Source organism: Phyllopteryx taeniolatus, chromosome 8, assembly GCF_024500385.1.
Source record: "Phyllopteryx taeniolatus isolate TA_2022b chromosome 8, UOR_Ptae_1.2, whole genome shotgun sequence".
Classification (NCBI taxonomy): Eukaryota; Metazoa; Chordata; class Actinopteri; order Syngnathiformes; family Syngnathidae; genus Phyllopteryx; species Phyllopteryx taeniolatus.
Window position 1 is genome coordinate 30,477,141 of NC_084509.1, and position 20,906 is coordinate 30,498,046.

The 20,906-nt window shown below is 42.2% G+C and overlaps 1 protein-coding gene across 5 annotated transcripts; it reads left to right on the forward strand.

Annotated features, from left to right (window-relative positions):
* The first annotated feature begins 541 nt into the window (after positions 1-541).
* On the forward strand, positions 542-20,660 carry prdm10 (PR domain containing 10). 5 transcript variants are annotated; one of them, XM_061782533.1, is made up of 24 exons: positions 716-966; positions 2,296-2,341; positions 2,422-2,563; positions 2,665-2,835; positions 3,044-3,103; positions 3,182-3,286; positions 3,514-3,676; positions 4,432-4,673; positions 5,678-5,878; positions 5,963-6,035; positions 6,185-6,302; positions 6,402-6,522; positions 8,922-9,173; positions 10,421-10,765; positions 11,178-11,333; positions 11,971-12,150; positions 12,224-12,334; positions 12,468-12,668; positions 13,693-13,836; positions 13,928-14,098; positions 14,867-15,004; positions 15,836-16,046; positions 18,592-18,692; positions 18,986-20,660. In XM_061782533.1, the coding sequence occupies exons 3-24, from the start codon at positions 2,492-2,494 to the stop codon at positions 19,169-19,171; spliced, it is 3,522 nt and encodes a 1,173-aa protein (XP_061638517.1). In that variant the 5' UTR covers positions 716-966; positions 2,296-2,341; positions 2,422-2,491; the 3' UTR covers positions 19,172-20,660. The 5 variants fall into 5 exon arrangements, with proteins under 5 accessions (XP_061638515.1, XP_061638519.1, XP_061638517.1 ...); XM_061782531.1 differs by lacking the exons at positions 716-966; positions 2,296-2,341 and adding an exon at positions 542-686 and having other exon boundaries at positions 18,986-20,659; XM_061782535.1 differs by lacking the exons at positions 716-966; positions 2,296-2,341 and adding an exon at positions 551-686 and having other exon boundaries at positions 18,595-18,692; positions 18,986-20,656.
* The last annotated feature ends 246 nt before the right edge of the window (positions 20,661-20,906 follow it).

A 20,906-nucleotide genomic window follows, 5' to 3' on the forward strand; every position in this document is an offset into this window, starting at 1 on the left:
TATAAGCCTACATAAATCCTTCATTCATTTTGTTTTGTTTTTTAAAAGACCGTAGGACCTCTGTTTGTAAGAAGTTGGGGATTGAAGTCGGAGTACCATGGTTCGAGTCCCACTATGGGAAAAAAAAAAAGTTGTGTAAGAGTCTGCTTGCTGGCTACTGTCAAAATGCCCTTGAGCCAGGCATCGTCTCCACCACCCCAGCTCAAGGGGTGCAGCACTCTTTTGCGAACCTCTTTCAATACATTCAAATAACACCCCCGCCCCCCTCAAAGAAAATAAAAAATATATATCTTTGTCAATGAAAAGTGCATTTTTTTCGCTAAATGGACGATGATACGACAAACACGACTAATCAATTGGCACACGGATTTTGATTGGATAATGTCATCTTTTAATATCTGATTGGCTACAATGGAAGTGCGTAAATTTGATCGTCTTTATCTGAAACACTTACTAAAGAGAGATAATATTAACGTGTTCTTGTTTTTTTATTATTAAAATGTTTTTTTTTTACTATTTTACTAAAACTACACGCATGTTAGGACTTGATGAGAGTTTTGAATTGTCCTGTGGCTGCAGCTGTTGCTGTGTAAATGTTCACCAATCCGAGGGCAAAGAACCGTCCGTTGCTGGGCAGATTATGTTAATATATGCAAGGCGACCATCGCTGCAACTACCATTCTGAGGTAAGAACAGCTTGATTTTTTTCCATAAATCGCCTTAAAACCGGGGATTTTCTCTACCTAGAGGCGCCGCTCGAGTTTTAAGTAGTCTTCCTGCCGCCATTAGTCATATTTTCGTCTGTCTTCGGATACGAAAGCGCCGGTGGGGAATGTGGTATTTGTCGGTCGTTAGCTCTTCGTCCATGTCTCACGACGCTGGTAGTCCCACCCAAAATGGAGCCCGTCTTCCTTATTCCACGCTCGACTTGAAGGGCTGGGCTCGACAAACTAGCGTGGGGGACGGGTGGGTCGACTGAAATAACGTCATTATTTAGCGGTTTATACCACGTTTTGTTCACAATGTCAGCACGTAGCCGACGACGCGTGGACTGAGATGTTATCCGTTCCTGTTTTATCGGCCTTCCAGCGGCACTATAAGGCCGAAATGCTAACACTGAAACGGCCTCGTTTCTACTACGCTAATATTTGTGGTATGGTCCGTTTGGGACCGACAACCTGGGGGGTTAAAGCGGGGGTAAACCTAGATTATCAATTAGGTTAGTTCGATTACTATATCTGTCAATTAATTTGTATTTTCATCCCACACAATTGCTATTGTACCCAAAGGCGTCTACGTTTGGGCACCGGTTCCCCGAATGCCTCGCCAGCAAACCTTAGCCGCTCTTGGTGCGCTTTACCCCCGCTTCGAGTGCGTCGTGTGACCGCTCTGCATGGGGACGATGGAGCACGCTGCTCGCTTGCTTTTGGCGTGTTGACGACCTGTGCACATCCCCAAAATACACATTTCAATTGCCCTAGATCAGGGCTCACCAACCTTTTTGAAACAGAGAGCTATTTCTTGGGTACTGAGTAATGCCAAGTGCTACTAGTTTTATACACACTTCTGAAATGACAAATATGCTCAAACTACCTTTAATAATATGTTATAAGTATACTTTATCGTGAATAATTAATGATATTCATTTATGTGAAGACACTGATCATGCTAATGATTTCTCACAGTAGTTAGGAAACTGATAAATATCAATATACAACACTTCTCTGCCAGTGTTTACATTTTCAAATGATCACTACTGCACCATTTCTAGAAAATCACAATGTCCCATCAATGGTAGGCAAATCTTTTGAACAGGCCCACTGGTCTTGGGGGCCACCTGGTGCCCGCGGGCACCACATTTTTGACCCCTGTCCTAGATGTTTGTATTCAACATTCATATATTTTTAAGCTTCTGCATGATTCCGTGTAAGCATAAAATACACTTAACGGTTGCACCTAGACAATCTCATGAGATCTAGTGCAAGATTTGGCATCTAAACTTAATTAAGCCAAGGCACACATTTTACATGAGAAGAATCTCACAGCACAGCACCAAGTAAAAAGGCTATACGCTACTGTACAGGAGTTCCTTGTTTATCGTGGGGGGGATAACGAAAATCTTTGAAGTAGTGACTGTGTATTTATTTTATTATTTATATATTTTAAAGCTTTATGCAAAACACAAATACAACATATGCATGTGAGGTGCAGTTATTATTTTTGACCACTTGGGATCAGCATTGTCAAGTTCTTCACTGTAGTATCTGTGACTTTGAATGTGTGTGGCTTTAAAAGGCAGGGCTTGGCCTGTTGAGTGACGTGGGAGGCAGTGAATGAGAATGTGAGTGTATATAACATTTTGGCCTCACCATTGGCCGACTGTCATTGTATCCGTTATAGTTATTATATGACTGTTAACAGGTGTTCCAGGTTGTCTCACTGCGGCCTGCGGTGATTGGCGACTACCACGAGGCCCGGCAGGTGTGTTGCCATGGATGCCAAGCCGGAGCCCACCACCGTGTGGAGTCAGTCCGCGAACACGGACTCAGCCGACGCCACACAGGTAGAAATGTAAATAGAATATGAGTGCAAATGGAGAGGTATAAATATTGATGATAACATTTACAGTATGTTGCTGCTCAGTTGACTTGATTTGCGTCGCAGGTTCATTTTGAAGGTGAAACGGTGGCACAGATAGTGTACAGCGGAGATGGCTGCGGTCAGGCGGAGCGGGAGCAGCAGCAGGTTGTGTACACGGCCGACGGCAGTTCGTACACCTCGGTGGAGTCGGCCGAGCACACGCTGGTCTACATTCACCCTGCGGATGGCACCCAGGTAAGGATGGACTTGTTTATCCTTGGTATTGTTTTTATCCAGTTTTTTCATCGAGAACAGTGGGTCTCAAACTGGGGTCCACAGACCATCGGGGTCTGTGAGCTAAAGCTTGTGGGTCCGCAAAATAAAGAGCAATTCATGATTAATTGTATGTCGTACGTAAAAGAGAGAGTGCAATGAACTATGCGAATGAGGAATTTCCTGTCAGGCCGTGTTTGCAGATCAACCTCAAGTGGCGTACATCCAGCAGGACGGCACGACTCAGCAGGTGAGTGCGACCAGATTGTAACTCTTTAATTGGGCGGTGTTCAACGCAATCAGAAAGTAAATCCATCTCCCTTCCCAGGTGGCGGTTTTGCTTCCAAGCGGCCAGAACATGAATGCCGCCAGTCTGCACGTCCTCAGCAATGTCGCCGAAGCACCGCAAGCCACCCTGGAACTGGTGTCCCAGGTGAGGGCTTATGTTTTTATCATTGAGATGCATGAGCACAAAACTGCGTTCTTGATGACTTGTTAGATTAGGTATTAGGTGCAAGTATTGCTTGCTTGCTTAACGGGAGATTGACAATGTTGAGCTGCTTAAAGACTCTTATTCCGGTAACTTTCTCAGCACACACTGGGCAATTGGGTTTATTAGGATTCTCATACTTTAATTAAGGCTGTTGATTTCTCACACAGGAGCAGATGTCCGTATCCAACTCGCTAGCCTCCATGGTGGACCCCCCGTCTAGCCCAGTCGGGGCCATGGACACCACGGACGACTCTGCAGAAGACGATGACGACGATGACTCGGACATTGACGACTGGGAGCCTCGTCAGCGGTTCAACCCTCACAACCTCTGTGCGTGCTGGAATCCATATTTTCAACGTGATCACTCGTTATACTTTGTACAATAATAGTGACTGAGCCTTACCATGAGTAATTTATGCCGCCACCCCCCCCCCCCCCCCCAAATTTTGTTTTATAATTGCTTGTTATTTGTTTGAAACATAAATACAGTACAAACTATGATACCAAACACTTATATAATTTCAAACAAATCTTTACAACATTAATAGTTAAAAAATAAATAGCTTAGAAATGATTTGATTTCATGCCACAAAGACTCTCCGTAACTTCCACTAAACGTTCTACTAAACTTAGCTCCTCCCCGACATACAAAGTACATGTACACTTGACAGAAGTCACTTCAACGTCATTCCTTGATTCCAGTTACCAATTTCCTGTTATTTAGGGTTTCGGAGCCATTTTGTGACATCTTAGGGCATTACAGGAAGAACAAACATACGCCCAAAAGCCATGAATACGTCCTTGACACCAATTACCATTTTCCTTATATCGATCATATTAGTAGTAACTGTATTTGATGCCATATTGTGGCATCTTAGGGTGTTACAGTAAGAGTACAAAAATACGCCCAAAAGTTGTGAATAGACAAATTTTTTCAGCGAGTAATGGAGGATGGGTGTGGGGGGGGGGGGGGGGGGGGGGGGGAAGACAATCATAGGTGAAGTCAGAAATGGTGAACTGCGAATATGTGGAAAATTGCAGTACTTACAATTGATCCCATGTTTTTTTGCTGTGGCGCATGTCAGGGTGCGAGGAGTGCAATGACTCCAACCCCTCGGAGTGTCTGAACCACGGGCCCCTGCACCCCATCCCAAACCGGCCGGTAATGTCCAGGGCCCGTGCCAGCCTGCCACTGGTCCTCTACATCGACCGCTTCCTGGGAGGGGTCTTCTCCAAGAGACGGATCCCCAAGCGCACCCAGTTCGGCCCCGTGGATGGACCCCTGGTGCCCCAGAGCGAGCTACAGGACAACTACATTCACCTGAAAGTGAGCCCCAACATCCAGACAGTTTTTCCCGTAGGAAACATTGGCCATAGAAACTGTCACCACCAAAAAAAAAAAAAAAAAACTTCATTAACTGTACAGGCACATGTTTTAAGTCTATGGTTCCCAACCTTTATTGAGCCAAGGAACATATTTTACAACTACTTGGGGGGAAAAAAAAAATCTTGCTGCACACCACAAAACAATATGTTTTAAAAAAGTCTATATGGAGGTTGTGTACCTAATTATATGTAACTGTTTTGCTTGTTCCAATAAGTCACTGGCATATGTAGATGAACAGATACATTGTTTGTAGTGACAGTACTAGATGTCAAGGGAAAAATGTTAACCCTTTAGTAGACAAGAGACAGGACAGACACTTTGAGAATAATGAGAGATAGTATTTCATACAAACGTGCATAAAAGGAGACAAATTCAATTCAAATTCAAATAAAACCCGATGGCTGCTTTCTAAGAAGTGTCTGAGTATTTCTCCATAAGTGAGGTCATATATACACCCACATGAACAGATAATTATCATCTGCCTCATGCAACTGGCACGCCCCAACCAAAGAAGTCTTGGTTTTTTTTTTCACAGCAAAGTGAAAATAAAATATCACACCGAGAGGAACGAGGTCGACTTTTTATATCCTCACATTAAAACAAAAGATTATTTTACGTTGTAATTAACATAGCATTCATATTGTGTGCAAAGGCAAATTTTATTCAAACACAAAATAAGAGTTTTCAGAACAATTAACTGAAATTGGATAAATTACCGCAACACACTGGTTGCGATCTAGTTTTAGTTAAGTATATATAATAAATTACCTGCCGTTAATGGTAAAATGGAAAAACAATAAAACACTGTCTTACTCCTCTGTACTGTACTCATTTTTGGGAAAAAAATATGAAAGTGTAAAACAAAGTTCGCCACGATAAAAATTCAATATTTTGTCAAACAAATGCATACAATTCATCACTGATCCTTTCCATTGTGGCTTCAGCTTTGCGTGCTGGATGCGGAAAAAGACGGCAAGAAGTCTGAGGACACGTGGCTGGACCTGTCTGACGAGGACAGCTGCAACTGGATGATGTTCGTGCGGCCCGCCAAGAACCACCTGGAGCAGAACCTGGTGGCGTACCAGTATGGCGCCGACATCTTCTACACCACCATCAAGAACATCGAGTCCAAGCAAGAGCTTAAGGTCACCACTGAGTTCTATAAAGCAAACTTCGGTGCAGATATTTTTCATTAAAAACAAAAAAATATATGTATGATCCTTCTGCAGGTGTGGTATGCAGCCTCGTATGCAGAGTTTGTCAACCAGAAGCTCCACAGTGTTACTGAAGAAGAGAGAAAAGGTGGGCATCGTCATCTTGCGTGGGTTTTCTTCATTCCTCAAATTGTCACTTTTCGCTGCAGGGCTCAGTCCAAATTACACTGTATTACAACAGTAATGTATATGTATACAGTAATGCAGTGCTCTTCCCTCATTTTGTGCTTCCTTCAGTTCTGCGGGAACAGGAGAAGAACTGGCCGTGCTATGAATGCAGCCGGCGCTTCGTGAGCTCCGAGCAACTCCAGCAGCATCTCAACATGCACGACAACATGCTCCACTCTGCGAGCAGGTACCTTTCTACTTCATCCCCATCCTTCTTGCATCCCTTAGGTTTTAATCACAAATGACACAGCTGTTTTTTGTTTTGGCGTCGCTCCTCCTCCCCCAGGCCCAGAGGGCGCGGCCGGGCCAGGGGCAGGAAGCGATTTGGGACGGGGAGGAGGCCAGGGCGACCGCCTAAATTCATACGTTTGGATGCGGTGGTTGAAGATGACACAGACAGGACGACGGTAAGCAACCTGTTTTTTTACTACCATCAGGCATGTCCTATTGTAAATGCATTTAGTATATTTATTTTAATATGTATAATTAATTGAATAGGGGTTATGGGCAATGAACTTCCGCATTCGGCAAAACAGGTTGAACCACTTATTTCCGGTTCATGTGATTGGCAGAGACCTACAGCAGGAAACTGGGACAAATTATCATCATCAATATGAAATCATATATGTATAAATAAATGATATACCGTAATTTATCGTGTGTAATGCGCACCCATGTATAATATGCACCCCCAAAGTTGACTTCAAAATTCTGGAAAACCCTTCTACCTATGTATAATTCATTTTTATAATGCATGATTTTGCTTCTACCCATATGATCAAAACATGAAGTATTATCTGTATTTTGCTAGTTTTTTTTTTTTTCAAATAATTATTCTGAAGTTAAGCACTTTATTTGAACACATAATAATTGTTTTATTAACTTGCTCTTATTTTTAAATTCACAGCCCTACTTTTTATTTCGTAAATTAGAAAACACACCCTTGTGCTCATATGTTTGATTACCCAGAAATAATTTGTAGGATGGCGGCATGGTGATAAACTGGTTAGCACATCTGCCTCACAGTTCTGAGGACCGGGGTTCAAATCCCAGCCCTGCCTGTGTGGAGTTTGTATGTTCTCCCCGTTCCTGCGTGGGTTTTGTCCAGGTACTCCGGTTTCCTCCCACATCCCAAAAAAGATGCATGGTAGGTTGATCGAAGACTCCAAATTGCCCTTAGGTGTGAATGTGAGTGTGAATGGTTGTGTTTATATGTGCCCTGCGATTGACTGGCAACCAGTTCAGGGTGTACCCCGCCTCTTGCCCGAAGAAAGCTGGGATAGGCTCCAGCCCGCCTGAGACTCTAATGAGGATAAGCGGCACGGAAAATGAATGAATTTGTAAGATGGGTACAATTCTTGAAAGAAAACATGAATGACCAGACAAAACACATTAAATTTTATTTTAGTGAGATTCAAATTAAATGGTCAAGCATTTCAGGAAAGCATTATCATTAAACAAAACCACAAAGAAACTAATGATTGTTATTGTTCAGTCATATTAAAAAAAAATAAAAAAAAACAATATTTCACAAATTCTGCCAGGGTATGTAAACTTGCAGGCACAACTGTACATATATGCAGTCACGCGTACCCGTGTCATATTGGAATGAAAGTGTAGGCTACATCTTTTTTATAACCACTAGGTGGCAGTGGGATATTAAAATGAAAGTGTACACCTTTCTCATAACCTCTAGGTGGCGGTGGCATTTTGGAATAAAAGTACACAGCTTTTTTATAATCACTAGATGGTGGCATACATTTATAAAATGCGAAAGTCTTTTTCCATTTTCCCCTATACCTATGTATAATGCGCACTATTGACAATTTTTTTTGGGGGGGGGGGTGGAATGCGCATTATACACGAGAAATTACGGTACATGTATTTAACGTTTTAAAAGTTTAGCAAGTTCAAACCATTATGTCATCAACCAGTTGCTATTGCTAGTTATCACGGCATACACAGGAAGTAAAATAAGTTTATTTTACTAATATCTTTCAAATGTATGTTAAATTGTTTATTTTAAAAATAGAATAATAATCCATGCTCCTGTTTAATTTTATTGTTTGTATTTTTTATTGAATTTGTATAAATTGGCTAATTAAATAATAAAAATGTATAATTTTTATTGTGCTGGCTCATTTAAACTGTATTTATAATTGTAATTATACTGGTAATGTATTGTTCATTTATGTATTACATTAATAAAAATGTGATGCTTTACTAATTCTTTTTTTAATTTTTATAATTTACTTAAAATATATATATATATATACATATATATAATTTTATTTTTATTTAATTTTTTTACCGTACATGTTATAGGCAACACAAAGGGCGAGTTTAAGTGTAAATCAGGCATTCCAATCCATGGTCCAACCTTCCTGTGTTTGCATGTTTTCCCTTACGTTGCTTTTCTCAGGGTACTCTGGCTTCTTCCCACATGCCAAAAATATCCAGTTATGCATGTTATGTTCATTGAAGACTGTAACTTGTCACAAACCTCGTGAGAATAAGTGGTATCGACAATGGATGCATGTATGTTATATTTTTTATTTTACAATAAATCATTCAGAAAATTATTTAATGAATGGAACAGATATTACAGTAGTCTTGATAATTTAAATGGTTGGTGAGCCGGATTAAAGAACGGTCCGTGCTTTGTGTTTCGTGGGCCATACTTTGTCCACTCCTGCTCTAAATTGTCACTGAACTGATGTGATGTCAAACATGTTGTCTGTTTTGGCTCTAATTTTTTTTAACTTTTGAGGCATATTTTGCCCCCTTTTTTTCCCCTCTTTTTCAGGAGATGCTGAATCCGGCCGAGGCGCAGCCGCTGGATGAGCCAACGGAGGCGGCTCACAATGGCGTAGAGGTGACCGTTTCGGAGCCGGACACAGAGGCGGATGGCCCAACGATGTCCCTAGCGGGGGAACCCTCTGCTGCCCAGCCCTCCGATGTGGACCTGCCGCTCCAGACCAAGGAGGATCCCGTGCAGAGTGACCAGTCGGACGCTCAGCTCTCGTCTCCGGATGTGCGACGCTTGAAAAGGATGCGGGTGAGAAACGAACACCAGTTGTCACAAAGTGTGTATTAGTGTGCGTTTGCTTTTCAACACTCTTTCTCTTCTTAACATGGGCCTCTTTCAAAGACAAATGTGCAGGTAGGCGGGACCCTCACAAGGGCATTTGAGCCTATCAGAAGGCTGAAAAAGCAGTTGACTTGGTCACCTCCTTGCCTCAAAATCGGGACATAATATATGTACACAATCACCATTGCAATAAATAATCTGCAAATGTAAGGAAGGAGATTGTTAAATATACAGTACATGACATAATCTTTAACTTAAATAAATGTAATGTAGGCCACTGGTCCGCAACCTTTCCGCCATGGACCAGTTCATGCTTGTACATTTGTTTCGCAGAACCTGGGGCGGAGCTTGGGGTGGCCGCGGCCAGCGTAGACTGAAGGTTGGCCACCCCAGTGACCACCCCGATCTCCACCTCCCTCGTGTGTCAGCAATCATGCAGAAAGCATCTTCTGGCCAAAGTTCTATTTATTCTTATTTTATTTCACCTTTTGGCCGGTCTGCAGCCCGGTAGTTGAGGCAATAATGCTGACTTTTTTTGCTGTCATGTATGTTAACTTCTTTAAAGGTTATTTATTACCTTTATGTTTAAGCTTAAATTAAAAAAATAAATAAATAAAAATGAAAGTCTTAAGTCATGTTGTATTTCATTTTAAACGTTTTTAAAATAAAAAATACATTTTATTTAAATTTGTCATGTATTTGAACTTTATTTCCTCTCAATAACTTATGTTTAACATTAAATAAAACAATTATATTTTAAAGAGAAAAAACTAATTATGAATTACAATTTTTATTTCTGTAATTACACTTTTTTTAAATGAAAAGTTGTGAAATAAAATGACATTGTTTTACCTTAAATATAAAATGTTAAAAACAAAAACATTTTATTGAATCATATTTACCATCATTAACTCATATTTAATGTTAAATTAAAAGATTTATATTTTTAAAGAAAATAATGTCATGCATTCGTTTTTATTAAAAAGTTTAATCAAGTCTTGTTAAAGATGAAGCAATAACTATTATCTTGCAAAATATGAACTGGAGTGTTTACTAACTTTATCTTGTGTTTAACCTTAAATAAACATTTTAAAATAAGAATCAAAATTACATCTTTTTTTTTATTTTAAACAAGGCGATAACATGTTGACATGACCTTAAATTGCTCTTCCATGTAAAAACATAACAGCCTTTCTGCCACTGTGTGTTGTCAGACTGCTGCGCTGCAGCATCACTTCATCCGAAAGAGCTTCCGCCCCTTCAAGTGCAAACACTGCGACAAGGCCTTCCGCGACAAGGACAAGCTGGACCAGCACCTGCGCGTGCATGGCCGCGACACCTTCGTCTTCCCGTGCCACCTGTGCAGCAAGACGTTCATGACCGACACGGCGCTGGACGACCACCTGCTGGTTCACACTGAGAATCGCACGTATGCGTGTCTGCTGTGCGCCGAGACCTTCGACAGGCTCGACGCACTTCGGGACCACATCGAGGTGCACGCTGTGGACGGCACCTTCACCTGCCCGTCCTGTAAGAAGACCTTTCCCGACTTCATCCAGGTTGGTATTCAAGAGAGCTTAGTGTTTCTTGTGAGACTGCAGCTCAGTGAGCATCTATGGGGTATGTCAGAAAAGTTCCAAGACTGGTGTCACAAATGATACATTTCAAACCCAAACTGCGAGTTTTCCCTTTCATTGTGGGCCAGAAAAACAATCAGCACATCTACAAAGAGATGTCAACATGTTATCGCCTTGTTTAAAATAAAAAAAGATGTCATTTTGTTTCTTATTTTAAAATGTTTATTTAAGGTTAAACACAAGATCAAGTTAGTAAACACTCCAGTTCATATTTTGCAACATAGTAGTTATTGCTTCATCTTTAACAAGACTTGATTAAACTTTTTAATAAAAACTAATACATGACATTATTTTGTACCTTGCTTCCATTTTGAGGTGTTTAACTCTCCTCCAGGTGAAGAAGCACATCCGCTGCTTGCATTCCGAGAAGATCTTCCAGTGCCCAAACTGCGAGAAGGGCTTCTGCCGGCCGGACAAGCTGCGCCTGCACATGCTGCGCCACTCAGATCGCAGGGACTTCCTGTGCTCTACATGCGGCAAGCAGTTCAAGGTGAGGCAGCAGTGCGGGACGTTTCGTCATGAGTTTCTCTAACTGGGGTCTGCGAGCTGCAGCTTGGTGGTCTGTAAAAGTTTTTTTTATTAATTATGTCATATTAAAATCATTTTAAAAAATTAAGTTAATTTTATATGCCACGGGCACATCAATAAAACAAACAATAAGTCAATTTCTCCTCTATACCTTAGCTTTAGGGCAATTAAAAGCCCTGATATAATCATTATCACATAAAGCTGACATATATATATATATATATATAATTTTGGTGTACACAGTTATATTTAATTGCCGTTCGGAGTCCTTGGAAAAATTTCTCCCCTTGAAGACCTCCTGGACTAGAATAGGCTTTGTCATTCAGCATTGTTCACTATATGCAACAGAACATAATTCTGATTCAGTGGCTCCCAAAAACAACTTCATCTTTTTTTCGCTCCAAAAACGTATTATTTTAAAATTTTAAACATTTGACTTTTTAATTCAGATCGCATTTCGGTACACATGGTAATTATGTTTATGGCGTTAGGATTATGAGGGGGTCTTTGGAAAAAATTCTCCCCTGCGAGGGCTCCCTGGACCCAAAAGGTTTTAGAACCCCTGTAATATGTACATGACACAATGTTTGATTTTCCAGCGGAAAGATAAGCTGCGGGAGCACATGCAGCGTATGCACAATCCTGAGCGCGAGGCCAAGAAGGCCGAGCGGGTCCACCGCTCCAAAAACCACAAAATGAAGGCGCCCACTACAGACTTTGAGAGCTTTATGTTTAAATGCAGGCTGTGCATGATGGGATTCCGACGCAGAGGAATGCTGGTGAGCCTGGAATGATTACTGTCGCGTGAGGTGATGTGAGAGCCAGCGTAATATTTATTTTTTGTTGTTGCAGGTCAATCATTTGTCCAAGCGTCACCCTGAGATGCGCGTTAACGACGTCCCCGAGTTGACGCTGCCCATCATCAAGCCCAACAGAGACTACTTCTGCCAGTATTGTGACAAGGTGTGACTGGACTATCGCACATCCATCTAGTCATTCCAGCGAAATGTCCCCAAATCAGTTTGTAAACACGTGTTTTTAAATGTGCTATATAAATAACATTATGACAGTGTTATAAACATCATCTTGTTTCCAGGTGTACAAGAGTGCCAGTAAGAGGAAGTCGCATATACTGAAGAACCACCCGGGGTCAGAGTTGCCGCCCAGCATCCGGAAGCTCCGTCCGGCCGCACCCGGCGAACCGGACCCCATGCTGACCACGCACACGCAGCTGGCCGGCACCACTGCCTTTGCGCCCGTCTGCTGCCCGCACTGCGCCAAGCAGTACAGCAGCAAGGTGAGTGTGAGACTGGGCCAAAGGATCCAATTTAGGTATGCCTTGGGAAATGATCCAATTTCACTAAATCAATCTGAAAATTATTCTGAACTACAAATAATGTATCTTTGTTCATCTATCTATGCCAGTGACGTATAGGCAAAATGGTATCATGTCTCAGTTATGGCTTTTGTTACCGTGACGACTGGGAGCATAGCTAAGTCATTGCAATGAGACGAGCAGCTGCTTGTTCTCCAACTTCCCAGAGCTTGAAAAAAAAAAAGTGAGTGCCCTTAAAGACGAAGTACAGAAATCCATGACTTATCGCAGAGGTTATATTCCCTGACCACTCCTACAATAAGTGAAATCCGCGAAGTTGCGGCCATGTTTTTTTTTTTTTTCTGTTTGCATATTTTAACGCTGTATGAATCTCCTCCGTCACACACTTATTAATCTTTCCCACACTCTTATTAACCTCTGCCATACGCTTATCAACATTTCCTATGATCTTAAACATACATAATATTAACAACATATACAATTTCTTAAGGGTACTTACCATTGACATTGAAGGTGATGCTGATTTTGAATGTACTAGACAGCCAGGAAAAGGATTACACCTGTCACCCTTATATTCTTTTCGTCCATCTTTATGCACTGTATCGAAGATCCATTTATGCCTCAACGGCTGACGACAGCCACAAAACTTCTCCCTTCCTTCAACAGGTCGAGAAAGTTCTGCAAGTTAGATGCGACAGCTACCATCTTCTTCTGCTGCTAACTGCTTACCTTAGAAGGCACACACAACGTTTGGCTCGTAGGGCTTGAAATAAAGTATTGTAACATCTTCCAGTGATACATGACAAGACGTTAATCTGTTTATCTCACATTTACTAATAAAGTAATGAAAAACTGTGAAACTGTGAGCTATGTAGTAATTAAAAAGTACATATTCTATAACATTCATTGGGTCCATTGCGACTTTGTAGTGTAAAATAATGTCGATTTTTAGTCAAATTCTCCATATCTTGTATGAATGTCTCAGACTAAGATGGTGCAGCACATACGGAAGAAGCATCCAGAGTTTGCCCAGCTCGTCAACACCATCCAAGCTCCGCTGGCGACGGCCGTCATCAGCAGCACGCCTGCTGTCATTAGCGCGGACGGCGCTGCCGCTGAGGCTGTCGTGGTAAGTTACAATGACTTCAAACACACGGGTTAGTGTTGCATCTAGTGAGGAAAGTGTGACTAAAACTGCATCATGACATCTTTGTCCGCAGACCACCGACCTGTTAACGCAGGCCATGACGGAGCTCTCCCAGACGCTGACTACAGACTACAGAACAGCACAAGGAGACTACCAGAGGATCCAGTACATCCCCGTGTCCCAGGCAGGAGCTAGTTTGTCGCAGCCGCAGCACATTCAACTGCAAGTGGTTCAGGTGGCGCCGGTAAGATTTATTTATTTATTGTTATTTTTTTTGCCAATCTTCTGAACTATATGACTGCAAACATTGACTGTGACATCTACTTGTCACTGTCCGATTCAAATCACTTGGTTTTAGTAGGGCTTCCGATACTATGACAACTAAACGAGCCTACTCAGTGTTGCACACTTTGCTAATGATAGACCAATTATCGGCCGGGCCGATTATCGTGGCCGATATTTAGCATTTTGGCACATATCGGCACCTGCCTTTTTTTAATCCAACGGACGATAATTGAATACTGGGTTATTTTAGCTCTGATGCAGCTGCTGCGAGCCTCTCTGTCTGTGACTTCTCTCTACAGGAGTCCCACCCATAGCACCACCTGATTGGTTACCCATGCACAGCGCTTGGGAAAAAAGAAAACCATATACGGTCTATCACTAATCGTTGCCATTTGTCTTATCGCTCCTGTTTTTTTAAAAAAGGAGGAAAAAAATGCCAAGTAACAAATCTGGCCACTTTTGTGAAATTATTGGTTACTTTTGGAGACCCGGGCGCATGTCCAGAGTGCATACAAATGACACATACTCAAAGCCCTACTTTTCAAAAATGGGCCGGTAACTTAAAGATTTACATGATTGTTTGATTTCAAACTTAATGGTTGAGCAGGCACTCCGAAGAACCAACTACTGTATATGCATACAAACCATAAAAAATGCAGCTATCCTATCCCCTTTTAATCATCTAGCATCTGAAAGGACCTTTTGGTCACCATGTTTGTTTCCCCAGGCTTCCTCTCCGCATTCCCAGCAGCAGACTGTGGATGTCGGTCAACTGCACGACCCGCACGGTTATAGCCAGCACTCCATCCAGGTGCAGCACATCCAAGTCACGGAGCCCTCGGCCTCTGGACAAGGTGTCACTCAGGTATGACCCCTTAGTGCTCATAGCTTCAATGCAATATTATTCATTGTGAGGCAAGGGTGGGGACATAATATCGACATTGTGATAGCAATCTCTGAACATGTACTTTGAATGCTAAGTAAAAACACAAAACACAGAATTGACTGTAAAAAGGTCATTCACTGATGCTAGATCTAATTATTTGTGTGTTTGCTGTAAAAATGGATTAGAAAGCATAATTGGTCTTTATTTTAATTGCTAAATATAATAAGGCGAAATTACCTCCCATCCTCAAATATTGAATCTATTTTTCTTTCTCTATGATGTATTAAAATTTTTTTTAACTATTGTTGCAAAATGTATTTCAAATTTGAAATATTACCATGTCACATTGAGTCCATTCCTCAGGGTCTTACTTTGTGAATGAGAGGTCTTGAATTTGATAATAATGGTCTATAGAAGTCCTAAAACACGCTGAATAAATAGTGAATATAAAAAGTCTACACACCCCTTTTCAAATGCTAGGTACTTGTGGTATCGAAAAATGAGACCAAGACAAATCATTTCAAAACCTTTTCCACGGTTAATGTGACCTTTAACCAGTACAAATCCAGTGAAATGTCTTTTTAGAGAGGGGAAGTAAAAATAAACTGAGATAATGTTGTTGCACAAGTGTGCACACCCTCTTATAACTAGGGATGTTTGTGTGTTCACAATTAGCCTGTCACCTTCAAACTTGTTTTAAATAGAAGTCAGCACATTTCCTTGAGTAAAATTTGTGCCTTGGTTGAATAAATGTTGGGTAACACTGGTAGAATTATTTTTTGCAACCAGCACCTTTGACTTCTCTCCCAGGTGACGGGTCAGCCTCTAAGCCCCAACTCCCAACAGACCAATCAGGAGTTGAGCTCGGGCCAGCTGACCCCTGTGACGCTGGGTCAGAACCACAGTCTCCAGGGCGGTGGTCCTCCTCAACAACAGCAGCAGCAGCAGCAGCAACAGCAGCAGCAGCAGGGGGCGGTTCAACATGCCTACATACCCGGCAACTGGAACTACCGAGGCTACCGTGAGTCCAGCCTGCAGCGCACACACTCGCAACTTCCTGTCACGTGACCAGTGGTCGCTCTCTTGCTCACACAGTTTTCCAAATAATACATTTTTATATTACTTATTTTAAGCAAAATGCTCTGCCAGAAGAACAGAAAAATATGTCTTGGTAAGATTCATTAAAACAATTCTTCCGCTCTTGAGTATAATGCGCACCCCCAAAATTGACCCCAAATATCAGGAAAACCCTTCTACCACTGTATAATGCTCAACATTGATATGCTGCTATACATATGCTCAAAATTGTACCTAAATTCTACCCCCAAAATTATTGTTCATATTGTATTAGTTTTTTATAAATAGCTATTAGTCACTGATGGTGTAGTGGTACACTCGCCTGACTTTGGTGCGGGCGGTGTGTTTTCAGTTACCACTCAGTGACGGTGTGAGTGCGAATGGTTGTCCGTGTCTGTATGTGCCCTGCGACTGACTGGCGACCAGTTCAGGGTGTAGTCCGCCTTTCGCCCGAAGTCATCTGGGATAGGCTCCGGTGCCCCGCGTCCCTAACCAGGATAAGCGGTGTTGAAAGTAGATGGATGGATGGATAAATAACTATTCTACTTTGTGTGCATAATTCTGTGTTGTTGTTTTTTTTAATGCCATGTCGGAACAAGCCACGCATAAAAAGCTTACATTTTCTTAATATTATACAACTGCAACCAAAATTTATTTGGACAGCTCTAATTATGCCCCCTTCCCCATCTTAAAATATCAGTACAAAATCACTCATATTTTTTTATTATATGGATGTTAAAAGATTTCCTCTTCATATGCGCTCACTACAGAAATAGCTGAACGTACTTAATGTCATATAACTGCAACCATTCGCCACCAAAATGTATGGGGACACCTCTACCTATGCCCATGTCAGCCTCTGAAAATATCAGAACGAAATCCCAAATATTTTGGATCCTATGGATTTTTGTATCCTGCGGAGGAAACTCATTTCGGCCGCTTGTATCCGGGATCTTGTTCTTTCGGTCACGACCCACAGCTCGTGACCATAGGTGAGGGTAGGAACGTAGATCGACCGGTAAATTGAAAGCTTCGCCTTTCGGCTTAGCTCCTTCTTTACCACAACGGACCGATACAAAGTCTGCATCACTGCAGACGCTGCACCGATACGTCTGTCGATCTCCCGTTCCATCCTTCCCTCACTCGTGGACAGGACCCAAAGATACTTGAGCTCCTCCACTTGGGGCAGGATCTCATCCCCGACCTGGAGAGGGCACGCCACCCTTTTCCGACTGAGGACCATGGTCTTAGATTTGGAGGTGCTGAGTCTCATCCCAGTCGCTTCACACTCTGCTGCGAACTGCTCCAGTGAGAGTTGGAGATCACGGCTTGATGAAGCCAACAGAACCACATCATCAGCCTGATGAGGTGGCTGGGGCATCTGATTCGGATGCTTCCTGGACGCCTCCCTCGTGAGGTGTTTCGGGCATGTCCCTCCGGGATGAGACCCCGGGGACGACCCAGGACACGCTGGAGAGACTATGTCTTTCGGCTGGCCTGGGAACGCCTAGGGTTCCCCCCAGAAGAGCTGGATGAAGTGGCTGGGGAGAGGGAAGTCTGGGTGTCCCTGCTAAAGCTACTGCCCCCGCGACCCGACCTCGGATAAGCGGTAGAAAACGGATGGTTGGATTTTTGTATCTGTAATGGGTCTGAGAAAAGACGCCTTGATTCTTGGGTGTGCTAATATATATACACATTTTTAACGTTAGACAGTACATGTTATATTGGAATGAAAGTACACATTTTTCACAACCCTACGTACCAGTAAACATAATTTTTTTTCATTTTCCTTATACCCATGTATAATGCTCTGGCAACTTTTGATGGATTTTTTGGGGTGGGGGGCGATGAGCATTATACACAAGAAATTTGGGTAGACATAGCTGGCTTCTAAACCCACCACTGATATCTTAAACCTAGATTATTTATTCTGCATACATTTATAGAATTATGGTCCTTCTCATTTTAAGATTAAGCTCCTCACAGCACAAGTAATTAACCAATAAAATCATAACAGTTTATAACACATTCTGCTTTTCAAGAAAAACATTTTTGAAACAAGTGAAATGCTCTTAAACAAAAACTTCCTGGTAGGACGAAAAATCTTTGCAGACGAAGAACAAGCATGTTTCCCCTTGATTTCAGATATGTCATCTCGGTTAGATTTTAATTTTTGCAGTGCAGTTAGTATTAAAGATGACTGTAAAAGAGTCGGAGAAGCATGACTTCCCTATCCATGGCCTTTCTTAAGAGAATTATTTGATGTTGTTTGCAAAGAGATTGATTAATGACGAATGTGTTGTCTTGTGCCACAACCACGAGCTTTTGGCGTTAAAAATGTCCTTGTACAATCTGAAAAAACATGTGTCCATACGTGAAGTACATTTCAGAGTCTGTATTCTTTCTTTTACTTCAGTACAGGAGTTGAATCAGTTCTTCTACTTTTACCAGCGTCTTTCTTATAACAAGCATCTGTACTTCTGCTTAAGCAGCCTCCGAGATCCAAATGATGACGTTGCCCCACGCGCAGTACGTCATCGCCGAGGCCCCCACGCCCGTGACTGGAGCCAACAGCAACCAGGTGAAAACGGTGAGTGGGCTTCAAAATGGGGGCTGAAACTACATCTCCCTCCATCCTTTTGCTTGAGAGAGAGAGAGCGAGAGAGAGCGTAGAGGGATAGCTGGAACAAAGCCCCCAGTTGTCCTTTTCTGATCACGTTTCAATCAGTTTCTGTTAGTTTGCTGACCTCAATTCAGCCTCAAAGAACAATAAAATGATAGAACATACAGTCGTGCTCAAAAATATTGGCCAGTTATGTCATGAAAGCCGACTAACCATCTGTAGAGTCGGAGAAATTTCATTTGTCCTCTGGGTCCCTCCAGACGCACTACGTCATCTCTGAAGGTCAGACGGAACTGGACACCAAGCCTTCGGGTCCCGCCAGCTCGGGTCTGGACCCCGGCGAACACTTGGAGCCGCCGGCGAGTCAGCAAGCCACCACGCAGTACATCATCACCACCACCACAAACGGCAGCGGTGCCAGCGAGGTCCACATCACCAAACCCTAAAACTCCCTGAACTTTGACCCCTCGTTTCCGCTCCACTCCCACAACTTTTCCTACCCGTCGGCGGTTTTTAAGCATGCGGACTAAAAGCAAACAAAGACTTGATGAATTTAAAAGACAAAATGAAGACCAGCACAGTTTTATGTGTATGTAAAGTGTCATTATGTTGTTGTTGACGTGTCACACGCTGCTAGAAAACTCAATGAATGACAAGTATCAACATTTACAGCTTTCTGAACATGACCTGCTCAAGTGTAAAGAGATCCTTTTTATTCTGTTTGAAGTAGTCAGAAAAGTCATTTGTGAACTGTGACAGAAAATGAAATTCTTCCAGTTTAATAGCACAGTTGTCGTGTTTTTATCCCAAACTGGTCTATTTACAGTGTTCTTCTCCCATATGGAACTCTATCGTTCGTGCCACTGCTATTTGGCAGAATGTTTGTGGGAAGCATACAGTATAACGGAAATCTGCGGTTTATAGCAATAGTTTTTTATAGGTTTACGGCTAACCAGTTTGCATGTGGGAAAGGAGAGCCACAGATGCCAACACTTTTTAGCTGTTTATTTAATGCCAAGACAAGAGGAAAACACATAAAACACAATGATTAAAATCACATAGATGCTGCTGTCAGCCTCAGCTCACCCCCAGACACTCGTGCCAACAGGCCCCGCCTCTTAAAGGCATTTAATCTAAGAGACTAAAGGCCTTTTCACACTGCAATGTGCACCTGTTTACGTCTCCATGGTAACATACATACACTAAGACTAAATAAGGAGCACTTTGAAGGAGGAGGGGCAGACCTACACAATCACCAGCCTTTTCATTGGATTCATCTACTGTACCATCCCAATGCCTTTACCAAGATCATGCTAATATTATGATATATATATTTGGGGTATTACTGCAGGTGAAGTTTGGAGGCACTGCATCATCCATCCATCCATCCATTTTCTGAGCCGCTTCTCCTCACTAGGGTCGCGGGCGTGCTGGAGGCTATCCCAGCTGTCATCGGGCAGGAGGCGGGGTACACCCTGAACTGGTTGGCACTGCATCATACTGAGGCAAAATATGTACTTGAGTGCAAACTAAAACCACAACATTCATCCATTTTCTGAACCGCTAATCCTCAATAGGGTCGGGGGCCTATCCACACCTATCTTCGTGCGAGAGGCGGGGTAAACCCTGAACTGGTCGCCAGCCACTCGCAGGGCACATATAAACAACCATTCACGCTCACGTTCACACCTACGGGCAATTTACAGTCTTCAATTAACCTACCATGCATGTTTTTGGGATGTGGGAGGAAACCGGAGTACCCGGAGAAAACTCACACAGGCACGAGGGGTACATGCAAACTCCACACAAGCGAGGCCGGATTTGAATCCCGGTCCTCAGAACTGTGAGGCGGATGTACTAAGCAGTTGTTCACTGTGCTGCACAACCACAACAATACATGTTAAATCAATAATTCTATTACAGTGTCAACAATTATGTTTGTTAAGGAAGACTTTTTTTGATGCAACCCTTATTAAAATACACTAATGTACCTAAAGAAGTGACCTATGAGTGTATAAATGCATCCCAATTTGCACCCTTTATGTTTGGTTAGCGTAATATATATATATTTTTTCCTCTTTAGTTTTTGTTCTAAACCACAAGATTTATTTTTAAAACTGTACGTTTCAGTTGTTTTAACATGGATTTCTAACATTTTAGACAAGCTTTTAATTGCTTTTC

Coding starts and splice junctions, on each gene's coding strand:
- prdm10 (XM_061782531.1), top strand. CDS start 2,492: ATGGATGCCAAGCCGGAGCCCACCACCGTGTGGAGTCAGTCCGCGAAC. Junction 5,879..5,962: donor AGTCCAAGCAAGAGCTTAAG/GTCACCACTGAG, acceptor ATCCTTCTGCAG/GTGTGGTATGCAGCCTCGTA. Junction 12,151..12,223: donor TCCGACGCAGAGGAATGCTG/GTGAGCCTGGAA, acceptor TTGTTGTTGCAG/GTCAATCATTTGTCCAAGCG.